At 36.3% G+C, this 27,909-nt stretch overlaps 1 protein-coding gene across 1 annotated transcript in view; it reads right to left on the reverse strand.

Moving 5' to 3' along the window:
* Positions 1-27,909, reverse strand: part of APC (APC regulator of WNT signaling pathway) — a 97,464-nt gene that overhangs the window by 39,537 nt on the left and 30,018 nt on the right. Inside the window, exons 2-6 of the mRNA XM_064736715.1 lie at positions 25,440-25,592; positions 9,923-10,007; positions 8,808-9,009; positions 2,987-3,095; positions 1,332-1,445 (exon numbers count right to left, since the gene is read on the reverse strand). Of these exons, the coding sequence (XP_064592785.1) occupies positions 1,332-1,445; positions 2,987-3,095; positions 8,808-9,009; positions 9,923-10,007; positions 25,440-25,574 (645 nt within the window). The 5' untranslated portion in view covers positions 25,575-25,592. The remainder of the gene's footprint in view (positions 1-1,331; positions 1,446-2,986; positions 3,096-8,807; positions 9,010-9,922; positions 10,008-25,439; positions 25,593-27,909) is intronic.

The following is a 27,909-nucleotide window of genomic DNA, read 5'->3' on the forward strand; positions in this document are numbered from 1 at the left end:
AACTACAGCAAGTTGCGTGTCTGAATAAATTTCTTTTGATCCCTGCCTGACGGGCATTTAAAATTTGTGCCACAGGCCTAGCCTGTTTAGCTTATTTTTCTATTTAGCTATTCACCTTCCTCTCACTTAAGCCTGTTAACAGCAGTAGAGTTTCCCAGGAGTTTGCCTGTCCAGGATCTTCACCTGGGACAGGCTGACACAAAGTGCACAGCGGGAACTGTGGAGGGCATCACCCCTGCTGATAACCTTGGTAACTGCCTTTACAGCTCCAGATCAGAGGCCAGCGACTCCCCAACACACTGAACCTGGGTCTGCCTGAGAACATCAGCCACAGACAAACCCTGCACGGCCCTGCACACACAACCGACAGCTGCCAGGGTATTCTTTGGCTAAATACTTCCAACTGTAGAATTTTTTGGAGAAGTCCTACTAGATTTACTCACTTTAAAAAGTTTTTAAAGAAACCCTGTACTGATTACCTCTGTAATTAGAACAGTGTTTTTAACCTTAAATGTTAAAACCAAATTAAGAAATGCTTTCATGTAGCAAAATTTTGTGTTGAGTCAACCTAGTGAGGGAGATAGGCCTAAGAAGACTTTGCACTGAAAAACTGATTATCGTCATTCACCAAAAAAACCCTAAATCTTACTAAGTTGGTTACTCAGTATGTCTAGAAATAAATGCTAATAAATAATTCAAATTGTTTTTCCTACTATGGAGGATTCTTTTTTAAAACCCAGCAACCAAGATTATTTAATTTACGATTTGCACATAAACCTACTTTCTAATTTATATTTCCCAAAAATGTGTGGGGCCATGTCGTTAGATATGTACATATCCTCATCATAAAACGCAAAACAATTTCCTGGTGAGAAGCAAAAAATTCCAGATAAGTATGTGAATTACATTCTACTTGAACATCTTGTGATACATCTTTTTTTGGTAAGGAAAATTAAGAACATAGCTGGATTTTATCCCAGACATAGAAGCATGAAGAAACCCAGCAAAAAGATGCAAAATTAAGCAGCTGCAAATACACTGGCTTTTCTAAAGCTAAAATGGTAGTAAATTGTAAGGAAATTATCATTAAAAAGTATTTTCTCTTGGATAAATTGTTTGCATCTGCTGAATAAAAAGGATTATTTACAACAGGCAGATGAGGGTACTTTTTGCTGAGTAATTATTTCCTATGTCCTGATTCCTAGCTGTATATTTGAAAGGCTAACTAAGTGCTGTGTTTACACACAGTTTAAAGGTACAATTACCAATAATTTAATAAATATGCAGGAAAACCTTTTCCCTTGCTTTTAATGGTGAAAGACAAACTCTACCTGTGCTCGCTTCTCCATGTCCTGACAAGTGCCCAGTTGCTCCTCCATTGCAGCTCTGATTTGCCTAGCCTCGTACTCCAGCTGCCTTCTGGTCATATCTGTTTGCAAGGAGAACTGAAACAAGAGTACAGGGAAGGCATTTTAGCAAATAACATTGATGTAACCAATGTATTTCTCAGAACAAAAGGCAGAACTATTACTTTTCTACAACAAATTTCATAAACAAACAAAACATAGTAATACATTCTTAAAATATGACTGCATTATGAGAAACAAGTACACAACAATGTTCAACCAGCAGACTATACCTGAGTTTTGTCAAATGACTAAATATAATAAATAAGCATTGAGAAAGTATAATTGCTCACAGGAACATCTGGCTGCTACCAACAAAACTGTGATGTGTGCCATCTGAATTGGCATTTTCAAAAATATTCAGATGTATTAAGCTACTGCACATAGTGGTGGTATTCATACAGCTGCTATTTACATTATTTCTAACTACCCTGGTGAAAGAGCACAAGTGTTAAACCCAAGAGCAGCAATACAGCCTAAGGGACTTTTGAACTAAAAGAAATTTCAAGGCAGGAGCAAAGCTCTTCACTGGCTTTGGACAATCACTCTGAAAATAAATGAGTTTCCAAGAGCAGTCTTTCCAGAAGACTTCACCAAGGTCAATTCAGAAAAATCAAAACAAGACAATCATCTGCAAGGACCAAATGGGACTGTCATTTTGCTGTGTCTGGCCTAAGTAGTAATGGATATAAATTGCCACAAAAGACCTTTAGTGTAGATGTTAAGTAATGCATTCTAATCCTAAGAGTAGCTAAGTGAATTCATTATCTATGGAACAGAGGAGACAACTTAAAAACCTATGACAAAGTGACACAGAAACAGCTGACAGTGCTTTGAGAATGGGTTGCAGTTCCTCAAAATCTTTTTCAGGCCTTCTCCCTTGGTTCTGGTGCTCTGCTAAGCTCAGCCATGACGCAGTGTTACTTCTGCCCACTGAAGAAGTGTTTCTTTCTGCTGTCTCTTTCCATTTCCAGAAGGTTGACTGATCCTTTATCAGGTGTGACTCTCTCAACCACACCTTCCCAACTCTATGTGTGAAGGATGCACTGCAGATACATCCATGTTGCTGACATCTAACAGGAAATCTTGCATTATGTGGGATATCAGACATTTTTATTATCTCAGATAACAGTGACTTGACTATAAATAGTTTGGAGGTGCCAAGGTAAAAGCTTACAGCAAACACCTGCTATAGAATCACTTTACTGATTGTTATAAAAAACAGCTCTTGTGCACGTTGTCATATGCTAATATTATTCTCAAAACTAGAAAAATCCATCAAATAAAAGAACAGGGAAGAAGAGAGTTAAGGAAGTGTACTGACATGCAATTAATTTGTCACAATGACGTCTTAATGTTGCTGTCTTTTCACTGACATTTATACTGACATGTATGAATTTTGATGTGTAAAATTCTGTATGAAATGCATTATTTAGGCTCAGTTATCATTACGTACTGAATGAAAAAAATTTGGAAATAAAGTGATAGTAGAGAATGCCACCAAACTAATAAAATACAAACAGCATCTAAACAGAGACTATAGCATGAGACACTTCACCAAACACTCAGAAGGTACTTACATTTTCAGTAAGGGGAAGACTATCAATTCTTTTAGTCAGGTTCTGAAGCTGGGCGTAATACCAGTCCTTTTCTTTCTCTTCCTTCTCAAGTTCCGCAAGCAGCAGAGATCTATTAAAACAGAAGGAGGAAGTTTCTCACCATTAACACCTCATTTCCATGTGGAAGTTTGAAGAAGGCACTAAGGAGCCATTTGAGCCCAGTTCCCTGGCCCTGGCTAATCAACCTATGCACTCCTCTGTGCTAAGCATTTCAGGTCCTCATCTATGAGAGAGAAAAATATACATATTTCTCAAAAAAACCCACTTCAAAATCCAAAGCTAAGAGACATTTTGTGAAAGCAAAACCAGTTATTCGTGGTGTGTAAACCTGTACCCTGCTTCTTTCAAAAATATATTTTGCATAGTGCAAACATTTAAGAAAAGGTCTGTCAAAGAAACATGTACAACCCTCAATCCTGAATTACTGAATCGAGAATCTTCACCTTTGCACTGTCCTTTTACTCATTTTGTCACCTATAGCAAAACTATGGGTAAAGCACACAAACCAAGCCATTTCTGTGAGTGTCTAAAATATTTTAAACCAGTATTTTCCAGCAAATGTTATAGACAAGATACGTTTGCAGCTGTTAGAAACTTTATTTTAAATGGGTATCATAAGCACTCTGCATACCTGAGTAATAACTGGGAAAGACAAAATGAGTAATATATGCAGACTATCAGGGAAAAACATATTAAAAATTTCACATGCTACTTTATCAACACTTCATGAAATGAATTTTATATAATTCTAAGTCTTATGAATATAGTAAAATAATGCTCATGTCTACAATACTCCTCAAAATAGATACTAAATTTTTTTAGCAAAATCTGTCTAGTAGGAATAAACAGAAAGCACTCTATTTAAAATACAAATTTATAATTTTCTTTCTAATGCTTTCTGTGAGTATTGTTCTTCCTTCTGATGTTTTAATATTGCTCATTAACAGAAATTGCAAAAACCAACACTTAGCCAGAAGACAGAAAGTTGCATACAAGTTTGCCCAGTATTATTTCCCATCCCTTAACTTTTGCATCCCTCTCTGGCTGTGGCAGTTCTGAGCAAGAGCATATGAACCTTTATAAAGCACACAAATACATTAATTATTAAATAATTACTCTAAGTCATTAAGGAACAATTACACAGCATACAACAAAAATACAAATTTCCCCTGACTATTTTGATAATGCATCACAGGCATTATTTGAGATGGTAATCCATCTTCCACACAAAACAAAGAAGAAAGAATTTTAAAATTTGTATTTAAAAGAATCTGTTTGACTTATTTCCTGCTTTAAAAATATTTCAAGCTAATTTTGATGATTTACATTTATTCCATATCCTATACAAGTGGCTTGGCCTGCCCTGCAAATGGAAAATTAAATGAGAGGATTCCTCCCCTTCAATTGGAGACTGGAAAACTATACACATCTAGGAGTGCTAAATGTTTGTAAACATGAACAAAATTACATAAATTTCCAGACTTGATCCAATAGTCATGTTGAAACAGTTTTGTTTTAAGGATGCCAAGGTTTACAATAGAAATTATTGAAAAGAAGTAACAATTACCACAATTTGGCAGGTAACTGGAGCAGTATCACAGGACAGCTGTAATTCTTCAGTCACAAGGATGTGTCTGGCAGAAATTCCTAAAGTCCTTTAGACAGACTGAAGGCAAAACTAATAGATGGTGCTTGGGAAAAGTTCATTGAGAAAGCTTTTTTTGCCTCCCACCTGCCCATTCTCTTGCCACACAGCCCTAATCTCTGGACAGAGTGGAATTCTGCATTTCCACTTTTTTCCAAAAAGTTTCCCCTTTCACCACCTTGAGTGCCCAGGCACCAGTTGTGTCCAGGCTGTGAAATAAAATTTGCAAAAGCACAATTAATGCAATCCTTATAAAAAGTATTTTCACTTTTGAGGACTTGCAAACGTGAAAGGACTGACTAATTCTGCCTCTGGATGTCAAAGAACTGGTAGCAGAAACCAGAGGGATTACTTTCAGCTAAATAAACATGTAATTAAGTTCCTCTTATGAAACGTAGGGTATTCAGTATGTGAGACAGTGTGTCATTCAATCTGTTTGGACATGCACAATGGGTGCTGGAAGCAAGAAAATAACTTAGAACCCATCAGTGCTGCATAAATAACATAATGCATGACCCAAGGGCGACTTGTTAATTTAATATTGTCATTTTGTCTTCTGAAGTGATGCTTCATTTGGGATTACTAGTTTGGTATCACTGCTCTGTAAGAATGCAGGTTTAACACTCTTTAAGTTCTCTCAGCACAGAACCTGAAAGGTTGCTACAACTACAGCAGGCTGCACTTCAGTTTCCTTGAAAATAAATCGCAATATGCAGCAGTTTTCTGTGGATGTGTCTGATAAGCTGTTCCCCACGTTGAACACTACTCTCAGATACTACTCTAACCAGAAGTACAGCTGCTTCTCAGCCTCCTGGAGTTTCTCAGGGTTAGGAGAGGATTTTAAGTGGAAGAGCTGCCACTGGTAATTAAAAACAAGATGGAAAAAAACAGTGCAGTTATTCCATCTTTTTTATACCCCCAAGATGTCTACATTACGACTTTCACTTTTTTTCATCAGAGAAAATTCTGTTCTGTGTCATACCCTGTCAAGTTCACAGAGAATCCAGCAAAGCAAATGGAGAAAGCTTTTGGAACTTGACGCTATTTTTATGAGTTAACAAAAAGTTTTCAATTTGAGCTGCTCTTCTGAAGGGTGAATTTTTCAAAGACCTCTCATGTGGCACTTCTGAAGCTCCCAACAATAGAGGAAGCTGAATGAATGCAGAAAACTCTTGACTTCTTTTGCAAATATTTTGTGCATAATTATGTCAATATTATTCCTGACTAAAAGGGAGAAGAGAAACAAACTATATACGACTCTACTTACATTATGTAAATTACAACTATAATTAATACTTTTACTTCAATTGGTGGGAGATAAAATAAAATCTTGAAAAGCATTGCTGATGCTGTAAAGTTTGAGGTAAGTTTTACCAACCAGCCAAAAAATAGAAAATGCTCCAAATCAACATTAAAGAAATAAAAAAGGAAATGGCATGAACCAGAAAGAATAAAGAAGGCATACAAACACTTGCATATAAAATATATAAAAATATATTAAATTTCACAGAAGACTGTAATCTTTAGTGGCCAATTACAGAATTTAAAAAGGTGAGATTATTAAATTTGCTGAATTACCACGGGTAAACACAAAAATTAACCTGCAGTGTACTCTGAAAAGTTTTGTTGTTGATATGATGCTCTTACCAAGTATTCCTGGAAATAGCCAGAGAAAGCAAGAGATATTTCATTATTAGAGAATTCTAAACTGGCAATTTAAAAGCACAGTGCTGCCACTGCCCATTTTTCTCTTGGTTTTTTTTTTCTCTTTGTTTTTTTTAAACTTTAGAATTAGAGGGGTGCCAAGCAAATGAGATATGTGCCAATAATTTAATCTTTATTCTGGCAGGTGAATCAATTGATAAACTGTCTTCCTCTCAGAACTTCACCTTCAGTCAAGTGCGGTGGGTTGACCCTGACTGGATGCCAGGTGCCCACTGAATTGCTGTAAATATTTAAATACATAATTTAGTCGTCCCACAAACACTGTTGCCCATAAATAGCATATATTGTGCCAGTCTGTTAAAATACTGAATGGAAATGGTCTCCTGCTGCATATGTCTGGAAAGTGTTATTTTATTCTAAATTATTTTAGTCTTGTCAAGTTCAAAAAGCTCTTGAAAGTCTGTTTAAGTGCAAAAATCAAAACTTGATTAGCAAATATATACATTTAGATACACAGAAATTTAGTAAATATGCCAAACAAGTTCATACACAAAACACACGAAAAGAATTTTAATTTTTAAGTTTAATTTTAGAAATGGTAGTGATTTTAGATGCACAGTCTGATACCCCTCCTCCCCAAGATTTTATTCATTTTTGGCTACCCAGGATTCTTATCAATGCCCTACATGCTTCCACATGTACCCTGAAACAGCTTAAAGACCAGAGCAGTTCTGGATTATCCATCATTTCACTAATAGTGAAGCCAGATGTGATCTGGCCATGCCTCCATACATCCATCTTCTCCACAGCACAAATATTTACCCCATCAGCTACAACAGTAACAGCGTCTAAGCTACTCTGAAATTAAAACATCCTCATCCCTTTTCTCCAGTGTTATTTGGAACACAGACTGGTTCACTGCCTAAGGCGTCTTCACTGCCAAGAAAAATGTCCTAAAAACTATCACCTCAGAATCCACCATGATGGAGAAGGATCATAGATCATAAATCAGAGGTGCTAATCATCTTAAAGAACTCTGGCTGCTAAAAATGCTGCTTGTTCCAAGTGAGCAGGAGTTCACTGGAACCACACTGGAAGTTCCAACTGTGTTTAAAGAGTGTAGCATCATCCATAGTAAAATACAGCACTGGAAGAATACAAACAAATGCACAGTTTGTTAAGACAGTAAATAACAGACACATCAGACTCTTGAAGACTGAGATGAACAAGCAGATAGTTTCCCAAATTCCTAAATATTCTTATACAGCTCCTCAGGAAACTACATTTTATGCAACAGAACAAGTATCATTAGTGGTGGTCCTGGCTAGGAGATGGTAAAAAATAGAGTGGCAATTAGTACAGGCTCAGTATGGACCCATGGGAAATTACTTTTATTCTACCGATAGGACCAAAAAAACCCCCAGGGACTAGATCTTGGAAGAAAAACATCATCCTTTCAGGTCTTGGCTGTAAAAATTTTGCTGATCTTCAGAGAAAATCCTTTAAGAGGAGGGGTTTCTAGAGGGCGATCCACAAAGCACTTGTTACCCACAAAGCTTTTCCATTACAACTTCAAATTGCTTATTAATGTATACTAGGCATAAAAATACTGTGTTCCAGTTTATTTGGTTTTGCAGCCCACAGCTTGGTACCCCATCCATTAAGTAGAATCAAATCTTTAGAAAGCCCTGTCCTGCAGACAGGCTTCTGAAAACATCTGGTACTTCAGTCAGATTAATTTTAAGAAACAAAGATGAATTCAGTGGAAACAGCTGCACATCTCTTACTTTGCATTTCCTTTGTAAGTGACTGATAAAGTGCTACCATTCTGTATAATGACCTGAAAGTACGTTCTTCCTATAAATGGGTACCACTGCCTTTCAAGAAAAGAAATTCTACGATTTTATCAACACAAAATGTCTGATGGGAACAACACCTTGAAGATAAGAACATGTATTTTGTTTAGCTGATATATTTGCTGAGAGAGTAAAGTCACTAGGTAAGTGTCTGCTAATAGTAAATAATTGATAAATCATTTATGGTACTTAATAACCATTTGCAAAAAAGAGAAAACTATTTCACCATCACATTGTTACAGCTTCAGCATTTATCAACAGTGGTGAGGAGATATGGAGGGGGTTAGAACACTCCACCTTCACTATTTAAACATATTTCAGACAGTGATAACCTGCTTATCAAAACAAAAAAAAAACTTCAGCCAACAAAGAGTAACAATGAAATGCACAAACAGTAGAAATTGAATGATACTTCATGATTTTAAAAATATTTTTCTCCATGCATATCTAAATAAAACATAGACTCCTGGTTTCTTACCTGTCAAGGTAAATGACAGGTAAATACACCACTGATCAAAAACCATATTCATGACAGCAAAATACTTGGTGTGTCAGTAAGCTTCCACATTAAAATGAGAAGTCAATCCATACTGGAGGAATAAACAAATAAATTTACCTTTCTTTTTCTAGCTCTTCTAAGTAACCAGTGCTTTCTCTGCTTCCATTCATAAAGCCTCTTCTTGGAAATGACCCCATGGGGACTGGGCTGCACTCCCCTGAGCGGCTCGACACGGACCCTTCCCGGCTCCCATACGAGCGCACCGACATCTTTGGCCTTAACTTCACACCAGGGAAGCTGGTGCTTTCCAAATTCAGTTCTGGATAATAAACAGCAAACATTTTTCAGAGCTGAAAGTTCAGTAGCATAAACTTAAAAGATCATTTCTATCTTAATTTCTTACTTTCTGAACAAATCCATGTGCTTTTTTACAGCAGCATTTTGCACAGAAACGCAGTGAAAATACTGTGAACAAAAACAATGGATATAGCGGACTTGGAGAACAGCAGTAATCTGAGCAGATGGCCAAACAACAATCCTGGCAATCAGAACAAGTATCCTATAAAAGCCTGCCTGCCTCCTTCTTAGAGGACTTAAGAAAGGGGCAGAGTTTTGCATAAACATCATGTGAATTACCTTGTGGCCCACTTCCTAACAATTTCTTTTCCAGAGATCCTGCAAATGTTTCACTATCATGTAACAGATGAATACCCTGTTCATCACAGGGGTCTTAGACACCCCTATGGAATTTCTGGGTCAGAGACAGGGATGATGAATGTATACAGGAAGTTAGTGGTCTGGGCTTGCTGGCACTTCCCATATAACGGGATATACACATTCCAGCACGTGCTATAGGGAAGGGACCATAAATTTGCAGAATGACAGAAACAATTCCAGTAATATGACATGGAGAGGGCAGGATATACAAACAAATATAGAAAATTGGTGGAACTACACCAACATTAACTGTTTTTTCTGAAGAAACAAATGTGAGATATATCAAATGCAATTAATATGAAATTCTAGAGTTACAGTAGCAAAAGTACAAATGGAGACTTTTTCTCTGAGGATGTGTCTTAAAATGGTTAGCAAAAATATTAAGGCACTGAGACTATGCCTAATTATCAAGCTCAGCACTGAAAAGAAGATACAAATGACTTCCAAATTGTTATCCCAAACTATAAACAATGGACAAAGAAACTAACCTACTTAAAATATAATCCTAGATTTACCTTTAAGTCGTTCCAGTAAGTCAATCTGTCCAGAAGATGCCATTGCCTCATCTTCAATACTTCCTTGTAGCTGTTTCAGTACCTCCTATAAGAAATTAAGCTTAATTAAGAAAACATTACAATAGTAACACAAAAGGTAAATACATCCTATCCTACCCTAAAGTGCACACTCATGTAACAGCTGCTCAGACACTGATGTAAATTATATTTCATGTGAGCAGTGATCAAGTGTCATAATTTTAATTGCCATCAGATATATTTCTACAATGTATACCCCAGCACTGTCATGATGTAAAGTGTATGTTGCATAAACCTAACTGGCAGTTCAATCTAATGGATTATTTGGAAGTTCTTCTCAAAGTGAAAAACAGTTATTTTGAATTAAGAGATGGAGAAATGTAAGCACAGAGAAATCAGTCAGTCTTGTAAAAATAAAATTTGGATATGTAACTAACAGAAAAGCATCTTGACTAGAAGCAATTCCCAGGATTTGTTTTCTTTGAGGGCCCAGCACCACTGTAAACCCACAAGAAGACTCATGTTATTCTTACTAGAAATGCTACCATTTCCATGCCTGCGAGCAAAAGATTTAGGTTTCCTTCATGGCACCTATTATTTGTATTATTACAACTTCTATTTCAACCACCATCAGGCCCACCAGAAAGAGATGTAGACTCCTTCATGCAGCTGAAGCTTCAAATCCAAGAATACTACCACGTGCTGTGCATGCTAAAATTATACATCTGAAGGAACATAGTTCTGATGTACAAAAAAATCAGTCAACAATGACTATTACACTAAAGGGACCTGTAAGCCCCCAGGTCCCAAATGCTCAGTGGCCTAAATTCACGTAGAAAATTAAATGCAAGTTAGTGGAAGTCTTTTCAATATCATCATGACAGATGTATCAATAGAAAGAACAAATAAAAGACTGGCTACAAGGCAAAAAGCCCTTATTGGAATTTAAAGTACCGTTTTCCATACTGCACCACAGAAAATATTTTTAGAAGCAGCAACAGTCAGGAGATGAAACCAATTCTGAATAATGGAAGGTATTCTGTAATTTTCATACATAGACCCTGTACACAGGATTGTACTTTTGTTTAGATCTAAAAACTAATGAATTCTAGACAATTTAAAAATATGTCCATACATATTTTTTGCTCTTTTAAGAGTCTAGCATCCTTACTGTCAATATTAGTGGGTTTTGCAACTTACACAAAAGGTACCTTTTAAATACACTTTTCTCTTTTCAAGAGAAAAAAAAACATATATGAAAAGGCATCTACGAAAAGTCGACTTTTTTTTAAAGCAGTGCAGCAATGAGCTTTTTCTGTACTCCAAGTGTTGTTACTTGTAACTGAAAAAAAATGAGGAGAGTAAAAGGATTTTGAGTACAAAACTGTGCAGTTCTGGGGAAATAATCTCAAGCCCTAGACTCAAACAAATGGTAGCAGCCCAGCTGCTGCAGCCTCTGCCATGCTGCTCTGGGAAGAAGAATTCTGGAGTACAGACATCCAAATTCCCAGTTTACTAATGGAGTCAAGACGTTTGTCCACATTCATGTCTTAGTTTGGACCAGTTTGATGCAAGACTTCCATCCTCCCACACCAGCTGTACCTGGATTCCCATTGCAGGTATCTTGGAGCATGAACCAAACTCCTTTTGGACCAAGTCAAGCCAGCAGTTATGCCCAGGACTGCTGATGGGCATTTACTCCATGGGACTAGGCTGAAGCTAGTTCAGACAAAATACTCTGACATATACATTGATTGTGTGCTGGCTCCTCTTGACAATTCACCTACAGAGCAGCTCCTACTGCACTGCCTGTTAATGTCAGCTTTGCCTTTAGGATCAAGCCTGGGATGATAAAATCCATACTCTTGGAAAGACATCTTCCCTGTGCTTGTAAGTATGTTCAAGGGCACCCTCATCAGCCACATGGCCCAGCCATCTCTATACGTAACATCTGCCCTGTCAGCAAAGGCAGACAAACAACTGATATGGTGTTTTTCAAAGGGCTCCTGCACTGTGTGATGCAGGAGCAGATCTGCAGACATCGGTCTTGGCTTAAAGTCTAAAGGGCAGCATGATACGTGAAGTGGTCTTGAGAGAGTTTTGCACTCTTGTTGGAAACCTGTCAACTCAGATAAATATAGAAATAAAATTAATGGATGATTTTTCTCTGAAAACAGCACTGTTTCACAAGGGAGAAACCTAAAATCCCACGTCTCCTTCCATTCTCTTTTTAGAAGCGCCTCTCTCACATGTGTGGCACATCTGCTGTTTCAGCATGTTCAGGATACTTTCCTATGCAATGAGTCTTCCTGTTGTAAGAGCCAATATGAGAAGCTAAAAGGAACTACCATCAGCTTTTCTCGCCCTACCAAATTACATGACTGAGGTGTCCAGGCAGCAAGGGACTCCTCTTTTCTAAATACTGGCAACAGTTACACACTAGCATACTGGATCACCTTGCTGAAATGTTATGTTTCAATTCAATACTTTAACTTTTAGTTTTTGTATCATCCCCTTTTTCCTCCAACAGAACATGCATTTTTCTCAATGTAGCTTTTCTGTATTTTTCTACGGTTTTTTTCTATAGTGCTATTGCTAAGGCGACAATGCTATTACCAGGCTGTGACATCAACTTTAAACTCCATCACAGTACACTTCAAAATCTGAGCTGCCCACTCAATAGGCAGTTAAATAAAGGAGACAAAGTTTTTAGAGCAGGAGATGCAGCCCCTGGGTCAGGTACTAGTAGAAAATGAGGCTGTGTGCTAAAATGACAAGTCAGGGAATTTGTGCTTTTACTTGAACAAGGAACAGAGCCACTTTCTGCAATAATCCTTCTGGGGGAAACATGGCAAGTTACGTGTTACTGTGCTAATGAAAATTTTTATTTATGCACCATTTACAATCTAGGATTCAACACTAACACTGTTTACATCCATACAGTGCTTTGAAATAGTATTATTCCATGATAATTTTATATTAAATTTGATATCTTGTTTGCTATAGCATAAAATAGTCTCCAAGGTTCAATTAGTATCTGTTTAATTACTGCAAATTTCCGTAAGTATTTTAGTAGTGGTTTACAGCATTATTTTAAGCAAACTCTTTACTGACTTAGCAGTGACTTACTGAAAATATACACAAATGTAAATCTGTAAGAAAAGGCTGCAAGGTTTTTTCTGTTCTTCTAAAGAATGCAAGTCAAATTATTTTAATGGTCACTTAAGTATAACCTAGTTTATCTTGTTCTGTGCAGAACTACAAAAGAATGTTTCTGGAAATGGAGCAGGCCCTATGACTCATCATCATTTAAAAGGGTTTCTGTCTTCACAGTCTCTGGACTGTGAAGTACTGAAACATTGTCTATTTTTTGTCTGGTCGGATGGGTTTTTTTGTTTGGACTCTGTGAATATAATCCTGACATAAAACCCACATTGTGAATTATTAAATACAAGAGATCAGATCTGTCAGCATGTAATTGCACAACTATGGTAAATAAAAGCACCTTAACTAACAGTAGATGCACCCAGCTAAGTGGTAAAGGTTCTTGTAAAAACATGGCTTAAAGGCTGTAAATTTACTCAAGCTGCTAATAAGGAAAGGAATCACAGAGGAATAATGCTTACAATGGCAGATTTAAAATCCCAAGGAGTTAAGACTTAAAGTGTATTCCATTTCTGGGAACTTTAAGTATAAATATTAATACCTAGGACTATTTCAAAATATGGTATATATAAAAATACATTTTGATGACAATTCAGATATGTTTGGTCTTCTGTAAACATTATTTCCCCCCCCCACACACCCCTTAAACATTAAGCTTTATTACTTGTATTCACTTTTGTCATAGCTATGTGGATTCAGTGAATGACAAAATCTATGAAAATCGCAATGAAAATTAAATTTATGAAACTCCTGGATGTGGACACCAGACATACTCACAGGCCAGTTATGTTGGTTACCACTGTACTTACAACATTTGACTATAAAACCAGGTTTAATCACACAAACATAGAAAGTGTTCACAATTTCAGAGAGCAATCCAACATCTATTAGCAGCATCCAGGATGGGAATATGCATAATGAATGAATAAAAAAATCATGGTTTACCAAATCAGCGTTATTTTTAAATTACAGTATTTCTGACCACATTGATATGCACATTTTTAACCTGGTATGCTGAAGATGTAACATAAAATTTCTAAATTGAAAGTAATTTTTGACCTCCAATGGAGCGGAGTGTTGTTTCAATTACTATTTAGAAAAGCAAAAAAAAGGTAACATATACTCAAAGAATATCACTCAAATTCCACAAAACCACTAAATGTCAGAAGCATGGGGGGGGGGGGGATAGATATCAGAATACTATTTTTTTTTTGAGGTAGCAGAAATTTAAGTTCAAGGTCTTACATGACCTGTCATAACTACATGAACTTGACAGTGCATTAACTCTGTCACATATGGTAGAACATTCACAGGGGCTGAGGGAGTGCTTGGAAGGAGCTCTTTACTCCTATACATTTTGGTGAATTATGCTGCTGCTTAATCCGGCTTGCTGGGAGCCCTTCAAGTGCAAAGAACTGCTCAGGCTGCTCAACCCTGTAGCCAGGTCCAAATGATAACACCAGCAGTGACAGCGCTACTGACTGAGGTGGAACACAGGAGCAACTCAACTTTCAACCTTGCAGAAAAAGGAATGCATTTATTATGTGAAATGATGTTGTTCATTTTAATTTCCAAAAATGTTATTTTCTAAGTGGAAAATATTCACCCAGTGTCACCATGCTCAGGAGCTGTCACTTGCTATAACTACTTACAGAAGACAGTACCAAGTTTTTAGTGCAAGTACACTTTCAGGTCAACTAAAATTATCTGATTTTATACTCAGAAAGAGGGTAGTCTAAAGTAATGGAATTAACTATATGTATCACCAGCTTAATTTCACCTAAATTCTAAAAAGAAAAGTAAACAAATATTTTCTTTAATTTTCCAGCCAATTTGGATCCTGTTAGAAACTCAAGAATTGCAAAGATCTAAAAATATTTCTTACTGTAAAATCATAAAAACACACAGACCCACAATATAAAGCTGTTGCTGCTTCTTTGCAGATTAAATAAATTCACTGATATTTAAAAATATATGTTTTGTAGAATGCTAAATGACTTTTATAAGCACATTTTTAGTTCATGTGAGCCTAAAAAATCCCTGACTGCATTAGATGTGCCATCACTGAGTTCCCCGAATTCATCACTTGATACACTTTGTAAGAATCAATTTGGCTTATGACAGTTTCTTCCATTAACACATTAGAATTTACTGAATGATCAATACACATCATTATTTTCAAAATTACTTCTATTTTGGAGGATCCAACCATTGTGCTATCTCCTGCAGTATCTCCCATGCCTATCAGTGTTCTAATTCCCTATGTCACTTTATCCGGATGTGACTTCATGTGCCTTCAGAACAACATGACCTCTTCCCTCCTGAAAGGACTGAGTGCATGGGGCACAAAAAGCCACAAAAAACATTCTGCAGATGCAAAATCCAGCTAAGAGCAAACAAAGTAATTTGAGAATGAAGATGAAGGTTCTCATTAGGGGGCAAAAAGTCATAAGTACATATATAATGTTTCCTGTGATTACTGCTTTCCCTTGTAAGACTTAAAAATTTCAAGTGCTTACATGCTGGGTAAGGATGTGTTGAAAATATATGAAAACCAGGCAGATATGAAAAGGAAAATACTGGGTGAATTCACAAAGCACAAGTTACAGAAGCTCAGAATTTAGCACCTATTTCACAAATATTAACACAGGCAAGGAATGCTACTGCTGAATTAATCCCTTTTCTCCCTATTCACCTGTTCACCAAACAATGCATTTGCTAAAAAAAAAAAAAAAAGAGAAATAAGCATCATTTCACTCCCAGACAAGACCAGCTATTATCATGTACGCTAAGGCTGTTCATTCAGGCAGTTGAAAAGAGCAAATATGAAAAAATCTGAAAGCTAGCATGGGTACTCAAAGAAGAAAACTAGTTAACACCATATTCTGTCCATTTTTATCACACTTGTGCAGAATGGGATGAATTCAAAGCTAAAAGAAGCTCACACTGAGAGCAGGGACATATGTGCACCTGCTGTGCAAGTGCCTGTGTAACCAGCCCTTTGGAAGGGATCTGACTTAGAGTGTCAGATACTCTTATGCTACCAATGTTCTCCATTGATAAGCAGGTAAAATGTTAAATTTCTACATACAGCTGATTCACAGCTAATGTACTGATTTTTTTTAAAGCTGCATTATTTCAGAAGACAAAACTTAATTCCGTTACCCTGAAAGCAAAATATTTTGTTAGCTTAGATCAAGTGTATTTGGATTTTGAGCACTATCTGTTCAGTGTTGTCTGAGGTGTGTATCTCATAATTCTCACTTATTTCTCCCCTACTAGCTTGGCTGTCCAAAGACAGTGTTTCTAATGGGGAGCGCAATTTCCAGAAAGTATGTGACCCACTCATAATGAGAGAGTTTAGCTAAGAAATCCAGCTGACAGAAGAAGATGGAGTTTTAGTTTACTTTTAATAATGTGAGAAAAAAAAATAGCTTCTATAAAAAATATTCAATTCCTCCTGTAGACTCAAATTCTATAAAGAAATAACTTTCAAGAGAAATGCTTCACTCATTGCACAACACTATATGCCTGAAAAGTAGAGATTAGAAAACTTTCTTTGCAGAAGCAAATTAGAAAAGAACAGTATGTTATACAAATATATATTTTCATCCATCCTGGGAGCATTGAGCACACTGACTTTGGAAAATTTTTTTGTAGAATAGCTTAATTTGTATTATAGAATGTACAAACCAAGTGGCAAAATCAGGATGGCATCATCTGCCTAAAAACTGCAATTTCCTTAATATTTCAATCTGCAAACCCAAATAAAATGCATTTGTTTATTTGTTTTTGGCATTTTGGCGTTTTTGTTTGTTCTGAGGTTTTAAATCTAAAAATAGTGAGTAAAAATAAACTCAGTTGTGCAAATTACTAAGGTTTTTTTGGTAGCTAATCTCAAACACAAAGTTTGTTATTGCTACAAGCAAAGAACAGATCTGGTGGTCAAATTCAGTGCAAACATTAATTGCACATGAATTTTATTCATTTATGCTTTTAATTTATTGATTCCCTCACATAGCTTCCTTCTCAAAAGAAGGAAACTTATAGCACAAACTCCTCACTTGTTACAGCATCTTTAGCTGCCCTTCAAAGCATTTCCAAATCCTGCATTTCCCTTTACTGATGGCTGAATTTTTGTTCCTGCTTAATGCTCTTCAAAATGGAACAACCATTGTTGGTGGAATGGAACAACAAATTCAGTGAAGTATCAGAGAAATTAAGACAAAGCACCTCCTGTTTGTCAGACAGAGATCAAAACATAAAGAATTGTAAGTTAACAGAAGCTTTAAAAGAACTGTAAGTTTAGAGAAGAAAAACAATCTCTGTTAAGACAGCAGAGCCTGCACTACCATATAAACAACCCCTAAGAACCAGGAGTACAAAAGTGCTGAAAAATCCCAAACCCCCCAACTTTGGCCACAGCCAGAGTGCTGAAAAACCAGTCAGACAAAATGAAGTTGACTCATTAGAGTTGGCTGGAAGTTGCAAGGAAACAATGCCAGGACAAGGGCAGATTCAACACAGGCACCACTTTGTGAGGTACACTCCTTGCATAGCAATGAGCAAATGAAGAGTGTGCTAGAAGGCTCTCATCACTTGGTGACACACAGGCTAATTATGGAGGGAAAATTTATGTTCAACTGCTTCAAGTAGGAAGTGAAAAAAAGAAGTTTCTTTTACTACAGTTGGTATCCAGGTAAACAGGATTCTTCTCCCAAGAGCTGTAAGCCAGGCATGCACAGACAGACCTAAGATGATGGGAAACAAATAAATACCACAACTGATGGATGCAGTAAAACTGGTAACATGTCTGCAACCCCACAGCAAGATAGTACTGACATTACAGGATGATAACAGAATCACTGAATCACTTAGGCTGTGAAAAATCTTTAAGATCAGCCATTAAAGCTACTACTGGGTTAGTCCTACATGAAAGCATGTCCCTCAGTGCCACATCTACACATCCTTTTAATACCTCCAGGGATGGTGACTCCACCACTGCCCTTAGCAGAACGTTCCTGGGCTTGAAAACTCCTTCAGTGAAGAAATTTTCCGTTAACATCCCATTTAAACATCCACAGTACAACTTGAGGCCATTTCCTCTTAGCCTGTTCCTTGTTACTTAAGAGAAGGGATCTACCCCCAATTCACCAACAACCTCTTGTCAGAAGTTGTATAGAGTAAGAAGGTCCCCATGAGCCTTATTTTCTCCAGGCTGAGACTCCCCAGATTCCTCAGCTGCTCCTCATATGACTTGTGCTCTAGACAAGAATCAAGAACAGAATCAAGAGCAAACACCACTCCTTAACACACTGAGAGAGACCAAACATCTTTCCAAACCAAGCTTCTTCCTCTCCAACAGCAGGAACCTTGAGAGGATACATGAACAAAACCTACTGTTCATTTCTCTTGAATGTCCTCTGCTCAGATTCCCTCTGGCCTTGACTTGCACACTTCCTAAAACCACACCTCCAGGGGTTCTACCTCCCATGGCAAACACATGATGCAAAACAATCTTCGTTTTGTTTATTTTCCACTGTCTATATCACAATGTTCTTTGATGCCCTTAGATCTAGTATTCAGGAAAATTAATTCCCTAATAACTTTCCTCATTACATGATTTTTTATTAGAGCTCAACATCCATCCTCAGTCTCTCTCCTTTTCCTGTGTCTTCACCTGAAGAGTCCCATTTTATTCAATCATATCACTTAAGGAAGATTTTCAGATCACTTGATTTTTCTGGCACCTAATATGACATATTCTACTAGGTCGCCCCTGAGGAGGTTGATCAGAACAGAATATAATACTCATCTTCTGGATCAGCATGTATTCATCCTGGCACAATTATAATAATTCTGTTTCCCTACTTATGCCCAGTAATTCAACAATATCAGACCAACTTTGTGGATTCAAACTAAGCATTAACTTGACACTATATGGAAAAGCCCTTTTATTTTTCAGGTATTTAGAGTATCTCTAATACCTCTCTCTACACTGTTGCCACATTAATTCAGCCCTCATGGTGTATATAAAGTTAAGGCTCTTGTCTAGAAGCTATGATTCTTCTATGCTTTTGCAATGGAATTTTATTTGCCATGTATTCACTCACTCAACACCAGAAGATTCTTTTGACACTGTTGTCATTCCTTTGTTCGTTTTTACCATGATGAAAATCATCAGTCAAACCCTTCTATCTCTTTTTTCCACATGACTTAAGACTATGTTGAAAAGAAATACAGGTAATGGCAGAAATCTCACTAAGATACTAGTGTTTTTCTAAAGTAAAAAGAAAAAGACTATTTATTCTGCACTTCATTTTCTACCTTTAAGTTGAATAATCATCAAAGAACCAAGAACCTTAAAATTCCAGACAGGGCTACTGAGATATTCTCAGCATACTAGGGAATACTCTCAAGTTCTCAGTGACCAGTTGCTGTGCAGATTTCACAACACTGGTTTTGGTCCATGAAGCAACTATAATCCACCATGTTATATCTGACTTGATCTCTCAGCAGAAATAACAACATACCAACTCAAATCAGAAATCAGATTCTGGAATCCAGTTCTGGAAATAATGCTAATATTCTTATGCGCAACAGGATACACTAAGAAATGCATATTGTACTACATTCAGAATTCAAATAAAGCATCTCAGATTATACAGCAGTTTAGTGACTACATGTAACCTACTCACTAACAGCAATTCCGGATCAAATATATCTATTTTAACATATACATCTATTTTAACATATTTAACATATTGAAACATATTTAACCATTTAATTATCTTCTGAATGGTTTATTTTCATAGCTTAATGTAATTTTTCAGTTGTGTTTTTCTATATATGCCTTGGCAAAACATTTCACTGTGTGCAATGCCAACCAAATGAAGATAAAATTTAAAAAAGGCAGGAAGCAGCTAAAACCACTCTCCCTTTGCACAGAGATGGAAAAGTGATTTATTGGACACAGTAAGTATTCGCAGCAAAACATGTCATTTCTGGTACCTTAGAAGAAAAACTGCTGTTAAGACTTCTGGAGATGCTATTGCAAACCTGGGCATCTCTCAAATGTATTAATCTCCCACCTACTTGAGGAAGTACACACACAGACAGATGGAAACTGCATGTGCATATAGCACATGACAATATGTTAAGCAGCATGTATTAGATGTCTCTGTGAATATGCTGGGCTTCAAATTCTAGTTTGCAAGCATACAGCTTACCACAACACATTGAATCAAAAATTGCTGTGCCAATTAGAATATCATCTCCAGTACCTTCTATGCTTTATGATAAGGATCAATAAGCACTGATGATCAGAGACAGCTGATCGGAACAAAACAGGTTTTCAAGGTTAAATATCAAAAAGTGATGGCTACTCAGACTCTAAGGCCACCAAGTGGGGTTTGTCAATTTAAAAGAAAATGGGATCACCTGCTTGTCTGATCAGGGAGACATCTGATAAAAGCAGCTACTCATTCCTAAAGAGAGAATGGCCCACTAGACATTTAAAAGGAAACCTTAAATTTAGTCAAGGGGCATAACAGATACAAATAGTACCTGAAATCTTACTCCTAAAATTGGGTGTGATTAAGCTACGAGTATGCCTGATGTAAAGGATCAGCACTTTAAAATTTTTTCTTGTAACTCCTATGACTTAGAGATTACAAAGTGCAGCTTCCATCTCAAAAGAGTACAAGACAGTTAAGATTCTGGAACATTCTGAACATCCATCTTCCCTTTTTTATAGAAAAACATCAGCTAACAAGGTCCAATCTGCAATCAGCACATTTTCCAGAGTCCCTCTTCTTAAAATGAGTCAAACAAGCTACTCTAGCTGCTAAATTGCTAGTCAATCTGCTATTTTTGATAAGGATTTGTATACTCATTCTTTCCAATATACATGAAAAGATATAACAGAAAGTTGAATTTGCAGATAAAATACAACTAAATCATATTTAGACATAAAAGTACATTGTAATTTTAATACAATATAAACTTTTTCAGTTTTTTCAAAGCCATCATGACAGAAGATGAAATCCAGGCCTCATGGCATTTTCTTTGGCATTGTTTTTACCTTTAATTCTGAGGATTTGCATATTAATTCATCAACATCCCAAAGTATCCACAACACTGAAATAAATATGGGATATTATACTCTAGAGACTTAATATTCCTTTCACTATCACATAAAATTACCATAGCTTAATATTTTACAAACCCATTTAAAATAAAATTCCTCAAAATAAAATATCTTCATTCTTGCTTTTTTATTTAGTGAAAATATACTTGAATTCAACATAATAGCATCGCAAGTTTTATTGCCCAGTTGGCTTATTAGCAGAAGAAATTCAAAACACCATCAATGTGAAAAACAAATCAATCTCTGGATCTGCAATGGATATGATAGTAATGAGCTCTCTAGGACTTTGTCCTTTAAACATTAATTCTTCAAACATGCAAACTAAATAAAAAAAAAAAACCACACAGAAAATAATGAAAACTAAAATATTTATATGAAGAAAATGATCTGCCTAAACACCACCCTCCAAAACACACAAATGAACAGCTCATAATTTTCTGAAAAGAGTTTAACCACTACCATGTTTCTTTATAGTGTATATTTATCTGATTCGAGCACTTCTCAAAAAAAACAACATATCTGAATCACCTCTAGCAACAGTCTTTTTATTTTTGATACATGTCGACACAATATATAAGACACTGAATAAATTGAAAAGCCATATGTAGAATAAAATTTTAAGTGCACTACATGAAAACAAAAGAGACAATGTCTTGCTCACAGAGCACCACATGTACTAAAAATGGCTTTCTTACACATGATATCATGAATTACTGGTTTACTACAAAATCAAAGCACTCAAACATTGAGTGAGCAAATCAAGCATGATGTCACTCTTAAGGGATTTCTGGAGGTTAAGGTGAACATACCAGCTCCACCCCAGATTTTATATGGCAAGAAATGCTGATATTATTTAGCTATGACATTAAAAATAAATAAATAAATGCCATCCTTATAGAGAAAAATACTAGTCTTCTACAAGAACTAGCCAGAAAAGTCTCACAAAAAGTCTTTTGCAAATGTGGGAGACATGTAGGAATATGCACAAACTAGTACAGCTGACATTGGATTACTTCTTGTCTCTCCGTGAATTTCACAGGTTTTGAATTCAGATAAAACTGTTAATATTTTTTTAAATCTGTCCTTAGTCTGTGTTTTATACAGTTACTCTTACATCTAGATACTGACACCATTTTTCTTTATTTATGGTCCAACATTGTTATTTCATTGACCATCAAACAGGGTATTTGTTGATTTAGAGAGAAACTTTTATCATACCAAACTGCTGTATTTCATCTGACAGTAAGCCAATAAAAACAACTGAATTTCCCAAGTTAGTCATAATACTCTGAAGGATTTCTTTTGTTTAAACAGTTAATCCCTTGGACAACACAAATTAAAAAACAAAGTGGAGATTGTTTTACTGATCATTTTGCCGCCCCCCCATTATCACATTTCTCTTTGTTTACCCATCATGTTTTCTGGTCAGCAAATGGAGTTTTTACTTTTAAATAAGAGATTTAGCTTTAAACAGGAAGCATTCAGAAATAGTTCTTATATAGGTCAGTAGTAGTTTATAATAAATACATGTGCAAGATGAGCTCATGTTAAGCTTTTAATTCCCGTATGATTACCTTATAATTCTGAAATGAAGGGATTATAAAGATGGGGCACACTAACACAATGTTTTAACACTGTTGCTTCCAAAATAAAATTCTTTAAATATTGTCTTTAAAATGCCCTTCCTAACTACTGCCCTTCACAACTGATTAAACAATATAAAGAAATGAGGACACGAACAAAGCGGGAGTCTAAAGAATCAGTGTGAGATGTCTCTGCACTGGGCCACAGACCAAAATTCACATTGCAAGAACAGGGATGTTTGCCATGGAGCCACAGCTTGTCTTCCCCAGTGCTGCTCCCTTCCTAATATCTGGGATTTCACTTGGCAGGATGGGTTACAAGGGCTCTGTGACAGTTCTGGGCTCCCAAAGGACCATTTTTTCCAAGACATTTGGGAAATTTTTTGACTGCATATATCATAGCCAAATGGCTTTCAATCCTGACTGCTCTTGCCCTGCTAATGACTTTGCTTGTAATTATCCCTAATTATGGCACTGGAACCGTACAAACCATGTAGCTTCTTTCAGTGCAAAAAAAGCCAACACACACTTTCTCCAAAAGCCTGCAAAACCAAAATTATCTTCCAGTTTAAGAGAATCCTGCGATTATCCCAATCAAACTGCACCCACCTACTCCAATCTGACCCCAAGATCATTCCCACACCATCCTTCAAGTTTTAGTCAAATCAAAACTATGCTGTGACCCTTTACAAAGAAAAGGGTCTGAAACAAACAAGGGAAAGACATGACTTTTTAGCTCAGGCGCAGGAGCAAATACACTGGAGGAACGAACCCATGACTTCCTAATAGAACATGGTTTTTAAAAAAAAAAAAAAAATCTAATTAATCTGAACAATCTCTTCTCCACCCATCCCCCAAAACAAAAAGAAACATACTGAGTTTGATATTTGAGGTTTGTATTACAATCCTTAGATCTAGAAGGGAACTTTAGGACAGAAAAAAATGAGACCTCTACTCTGCATATGTTCATAAGCACAGAGGAGTGCAATAGAGCCACTTTCTGTTTGGTAGTCCGCCAGATTTAATGTAAGAACAAAAAGCCATTCCACATCCCAAATTAATGCCCCAGAGACCAGCTTGTACAGCTGGATTGGCTTTAGGTCACTGGAAATTTAATTATATGCACAAAAGCTAGAAAAACCTCAAAGAAACAACCAAAACCCAAAACACCTGTATGTGGATAAAGAAGAGGGAAAAAAGACATTTCCCTCTTTTACTCTTTTTTTGTAAAACTAGCAGTAAGATCATCTGTCCTGTTCTTCCCTACCTTAATTTAGACTGCAATGACAAGGAGTGTAAGGGAGTTACTAACAAATTTGTTGTAATACTATCGTAAGAAAAATAATATAAATGACAGAATTAGTTTTCAGACATGTAACTCAGCAAATGAACATTTTTTCTGCAGCTGTTAATGACAACCATTTCAAGTATGTGGTGTAAAGGACTATAGTATCCTTTTAATTTAGGTAGCAAAGTCGTTTTCATTTTACACTGCAATGCAATGATTAAATGTATCTGAAATATCTATGCTTTTTTCAAGTGTTGTAACAGTGTTTCAGAAAGCAGAAAAATTTTACTTCTTACAGTGATTTTTTCTTCTTATGGTCTACATGCTGGAGAAGAAAATTGAGTTCAAATATTTTTAATTGCTATGCTAATCAAATTACCATATTTTAAAAATTAAACATTGCTTCTAAAGGAACAGTAAGTCTGTCATAAGAAGATCGGCAAGCAAGGAAATGGAGAAAAAAAATTAATTTAAGTTCAATACTTGGAATATGCCTATCCTATACAGGAATATACAGAGAAATACCAACAATTTCTGAGCCCTTCTACCTGAGGTATCAAAAGCAGACTGGTTTTGCTCCTAGCAGCAGGATTTTTGCTGCTCCTAGTCAGCTTAGGAAGAGTACTGCATTAATGCAGCTCTAAGGCTTGCAAAATTCTGCCTTGTTCACAATCATGGACCACATAGATGCAGCTAACAGTGTATCTTCCTACTGATTAAAATCCATCTACATTCCACTTGAGCATAGTGTTTGCTTTTGGATGGGTGGCTTTGAAGGCCTACACTCAGCCAAAAAACACCAGCAGGAACTCATCCGGCTGAATTTTTAAAGTATTAATTTAGGCTTTGGGAAAGATTGGAGAACTTGTGGTTTATGTTAAAGAAACTTCTTCTGTTAAGACGTTAAATATTGTAATTATAGTGTTGCAGTGTGTGGCAATGTCCTAGTAAACCCCCAAATTTTTAAAATTACCTGAAAACACTGAACACCTCCAGTGTTTCCCACATTTTCAAGAGCCAAACAATACTTGCTTTGTCAACCTTGGTCAGCACTCTGGACTTCCTGCTGGGAAGCACAGCTGTGCTAAAATGGTAGCGCTTATCAGAGCATGCTGGGAGCTGTTTCTAGAAAACAACTTTGAAATTAAAAAATAATAATAAGGAAATGTAGCTTTGATAGCTTTTCCTTTACACAGCCTGGAAAAGGACTTCCACAGGAATCTAAAAGTACACAAAACTCTCTGAGTGATTCCCTGTCCATGACACAATGGGCAGTGACAGAAACCCCACACACAGGCATAGAGCTTGCAATACCTTCATAGTGGATGCCTCGGTTTCCAATTTTGTGAGGTGATTTGAGTTATCCTCTAGCTCTTGCCGAAGGTTGGAGTTCTCCATCTTTAATGCCTCAACTTGCTTTAACAATTGATCATATGAAGCTGCAGCCATCCTGGGCTACCCTCAGCCCTTAAAAAAGTAAGAGAAAATATTAAATTTAAGCATTTTAGAAAAAACCTTCTCTTCCTGAATGTATCTAACCACAAAATCATCTCTCTCTCCCATTTACCACACATCTTTCTAAACATTTAATTTAAATCCATTGCACCAAAGTGTTAATGACTATAACTAGTGCCAGATCAAGATGTTTTTTTCTGTGGGCTTCCATTTGGTGTGCATGATTAAGTAAATGAAAAAAGCTCATTGTCAATTGCATCAGATATTAGGGGAATCTAGAATACATGAAAGAAAATCACTGCATCACACAAAAGCATCTTTACTACTGGCACTTCAGTTTCAACACGGAGAAAATAGACCATATATAGTAATTTTTGGGTAGATAACAAGCATCTTCACACATATCTAAAAGATGCTGGCTGCCCACTTATTTTAGGAAATGAACAGTAGTCACAGATGTTCAATGTTCCTAGGAATAGTACACACTCTGAGGGAGACACTATACAAAAGGAAACCAGTAAATATTGGGGAATTTTTAATTGAAAAAACTCCACATCATCAAATGTAGTAAATATGTAGATATTTTGTAAAAATATCCTTCATGCACAAGATTAAAACAAATTTCTTCCACACAAAGTGGTCATACTGCACCATTTACTTTAAAGATGAAAGACTACTCTTGATGTCAAGGCATCCCATACTGTTTTCAGAAAAACTGTAACACAGTCCCAGAACACCAGCACAACTGCTTAGCCATTATATAGGAGAAAGTAACAAATACTCCAATTTCCATTATGAGCTACAAACTGTTCCCCACTTTCCAAACCAAAAGCCAGCAGAGTTGTTAATCTAACAATTTAAGTTAACTAAAACATGGCTAATGAATGTTAGAAGCTCTTCAGAATTAGTGCTATCAGGTTCTTATTAATCAGCCATTACAGAGAAAAAAAGGGAGCCTAGCACTTCACATAAGACAAGTTACCCTTCCAAGGTCATTGCAGACATTTTTTAAGTATGTGGCCTGTAACTCAGGGGAAAAAAAAAACAAAACCAAAAACATCTCACAGGGCAACATTCTCTTTCACCATTATTGCAGTATATATACTTTGGAAAAGCCAAAACAATTAAAAGCTATTATTTAGCATTTACTTTAACCTGCTTGTGTAACCCCTTGTAAATCACATTTCCTCTTCCCTACGAAACTCAATTGAATTACCCAGTCGACCAAAAATAGGTAAAATTATTCAAAAACTTTTTAGTTCCTCAGTACAAATTTTGAAAATTCTGTTTAACCTTTCTAAATTTAAACTGAACGAAATGTAAAGGAGAGAGTACACCACTGAAGCAAGGAACAGTAACAAAAGCTGTAGTGCAGTTGATATGACTGGTTTATTTCCTCTCCAAGCACCTGCCACCATCAAAGAAAAAAGAAGACACCTTCCACTTATGAAATTGTGACTTCATGAACGAAAAGAATCTGTAAAATTTATTTTTCAAAATTTGATCATGCTTTACTGAAGATGTCCTTTTTGAGAAATAACGGCAATCTGAAATAACTACTCTACAATATGAATTCTGGGATTTTGGCACCAGGCTGTTTCACCTAAAAGGTTGAGTCTTGTCAAGGAGAGTTGTAGCAAAAACAAAACAAACACACAAACACCAAAAAACCAGTAAGGACAGACTGTTTCTATTTAATGTATGCCTTTATCTATTAAGTAACAATTTCCATTATTTTTAAGAAAATTAATAGCTATAGTTCACATTTCAGAACACACTGCATGCACAAGCCCAAGGAAAGGCAGACAGAAGGGAAGAAGAATGGAAACTTTTTCTCATTATTTGTTACAAATTAGCACTATATTGTAATATTGATAGAATGTTTTTACTGAAGTATATCAGTAAAATATATCACATTTATTCATCTACATGTGATTTACAGAAGCTGCCCTGTGCCACACAGGACATGCATTTTGTTTCTAGATAGAGTGTATTTTTCTCCCATTGCTATAATTCATTACTAGTATGAAAGGACAGGTAATAACAAGTAAGTATCCACTTTTTCCATTTCCAGTCCATTTTTAGGAATTCTAACTTACAGATTTGAAATTTAGAACAGTCAGCCCCATTAACAAGATGTACACACACAACACATTAAATAGAGAAAATGGATGAGGGGAGGACTACAATAGAAATACATAAATTGCATAACTCTGGTATTTTATATGCATAACAAACCTATGTATATTTTTGCTAAATGAGTAAGGATCCTGAAGGAGAGATGAGGTTTGGCTTTCCACCCTTCTAAGTTCCTAAGCTTTCTTTACTC

Source organism: Zonotrichia leucophrys, chromosome Z, assembly GCF_028769735.1.
Source record: "Zonotrichia leucophrys gambelii isolate GWCS_2022_RI chromosome Z, RI_Zleu_2.0, whole genome shotgun sequence".
NCBI classification, from domain to species: Eukaryota; Metazoa; Chordata; class Aves; order Passeriformes; family Passerellidae; genus Zonotrichia; species Zonotrichia leucophrys.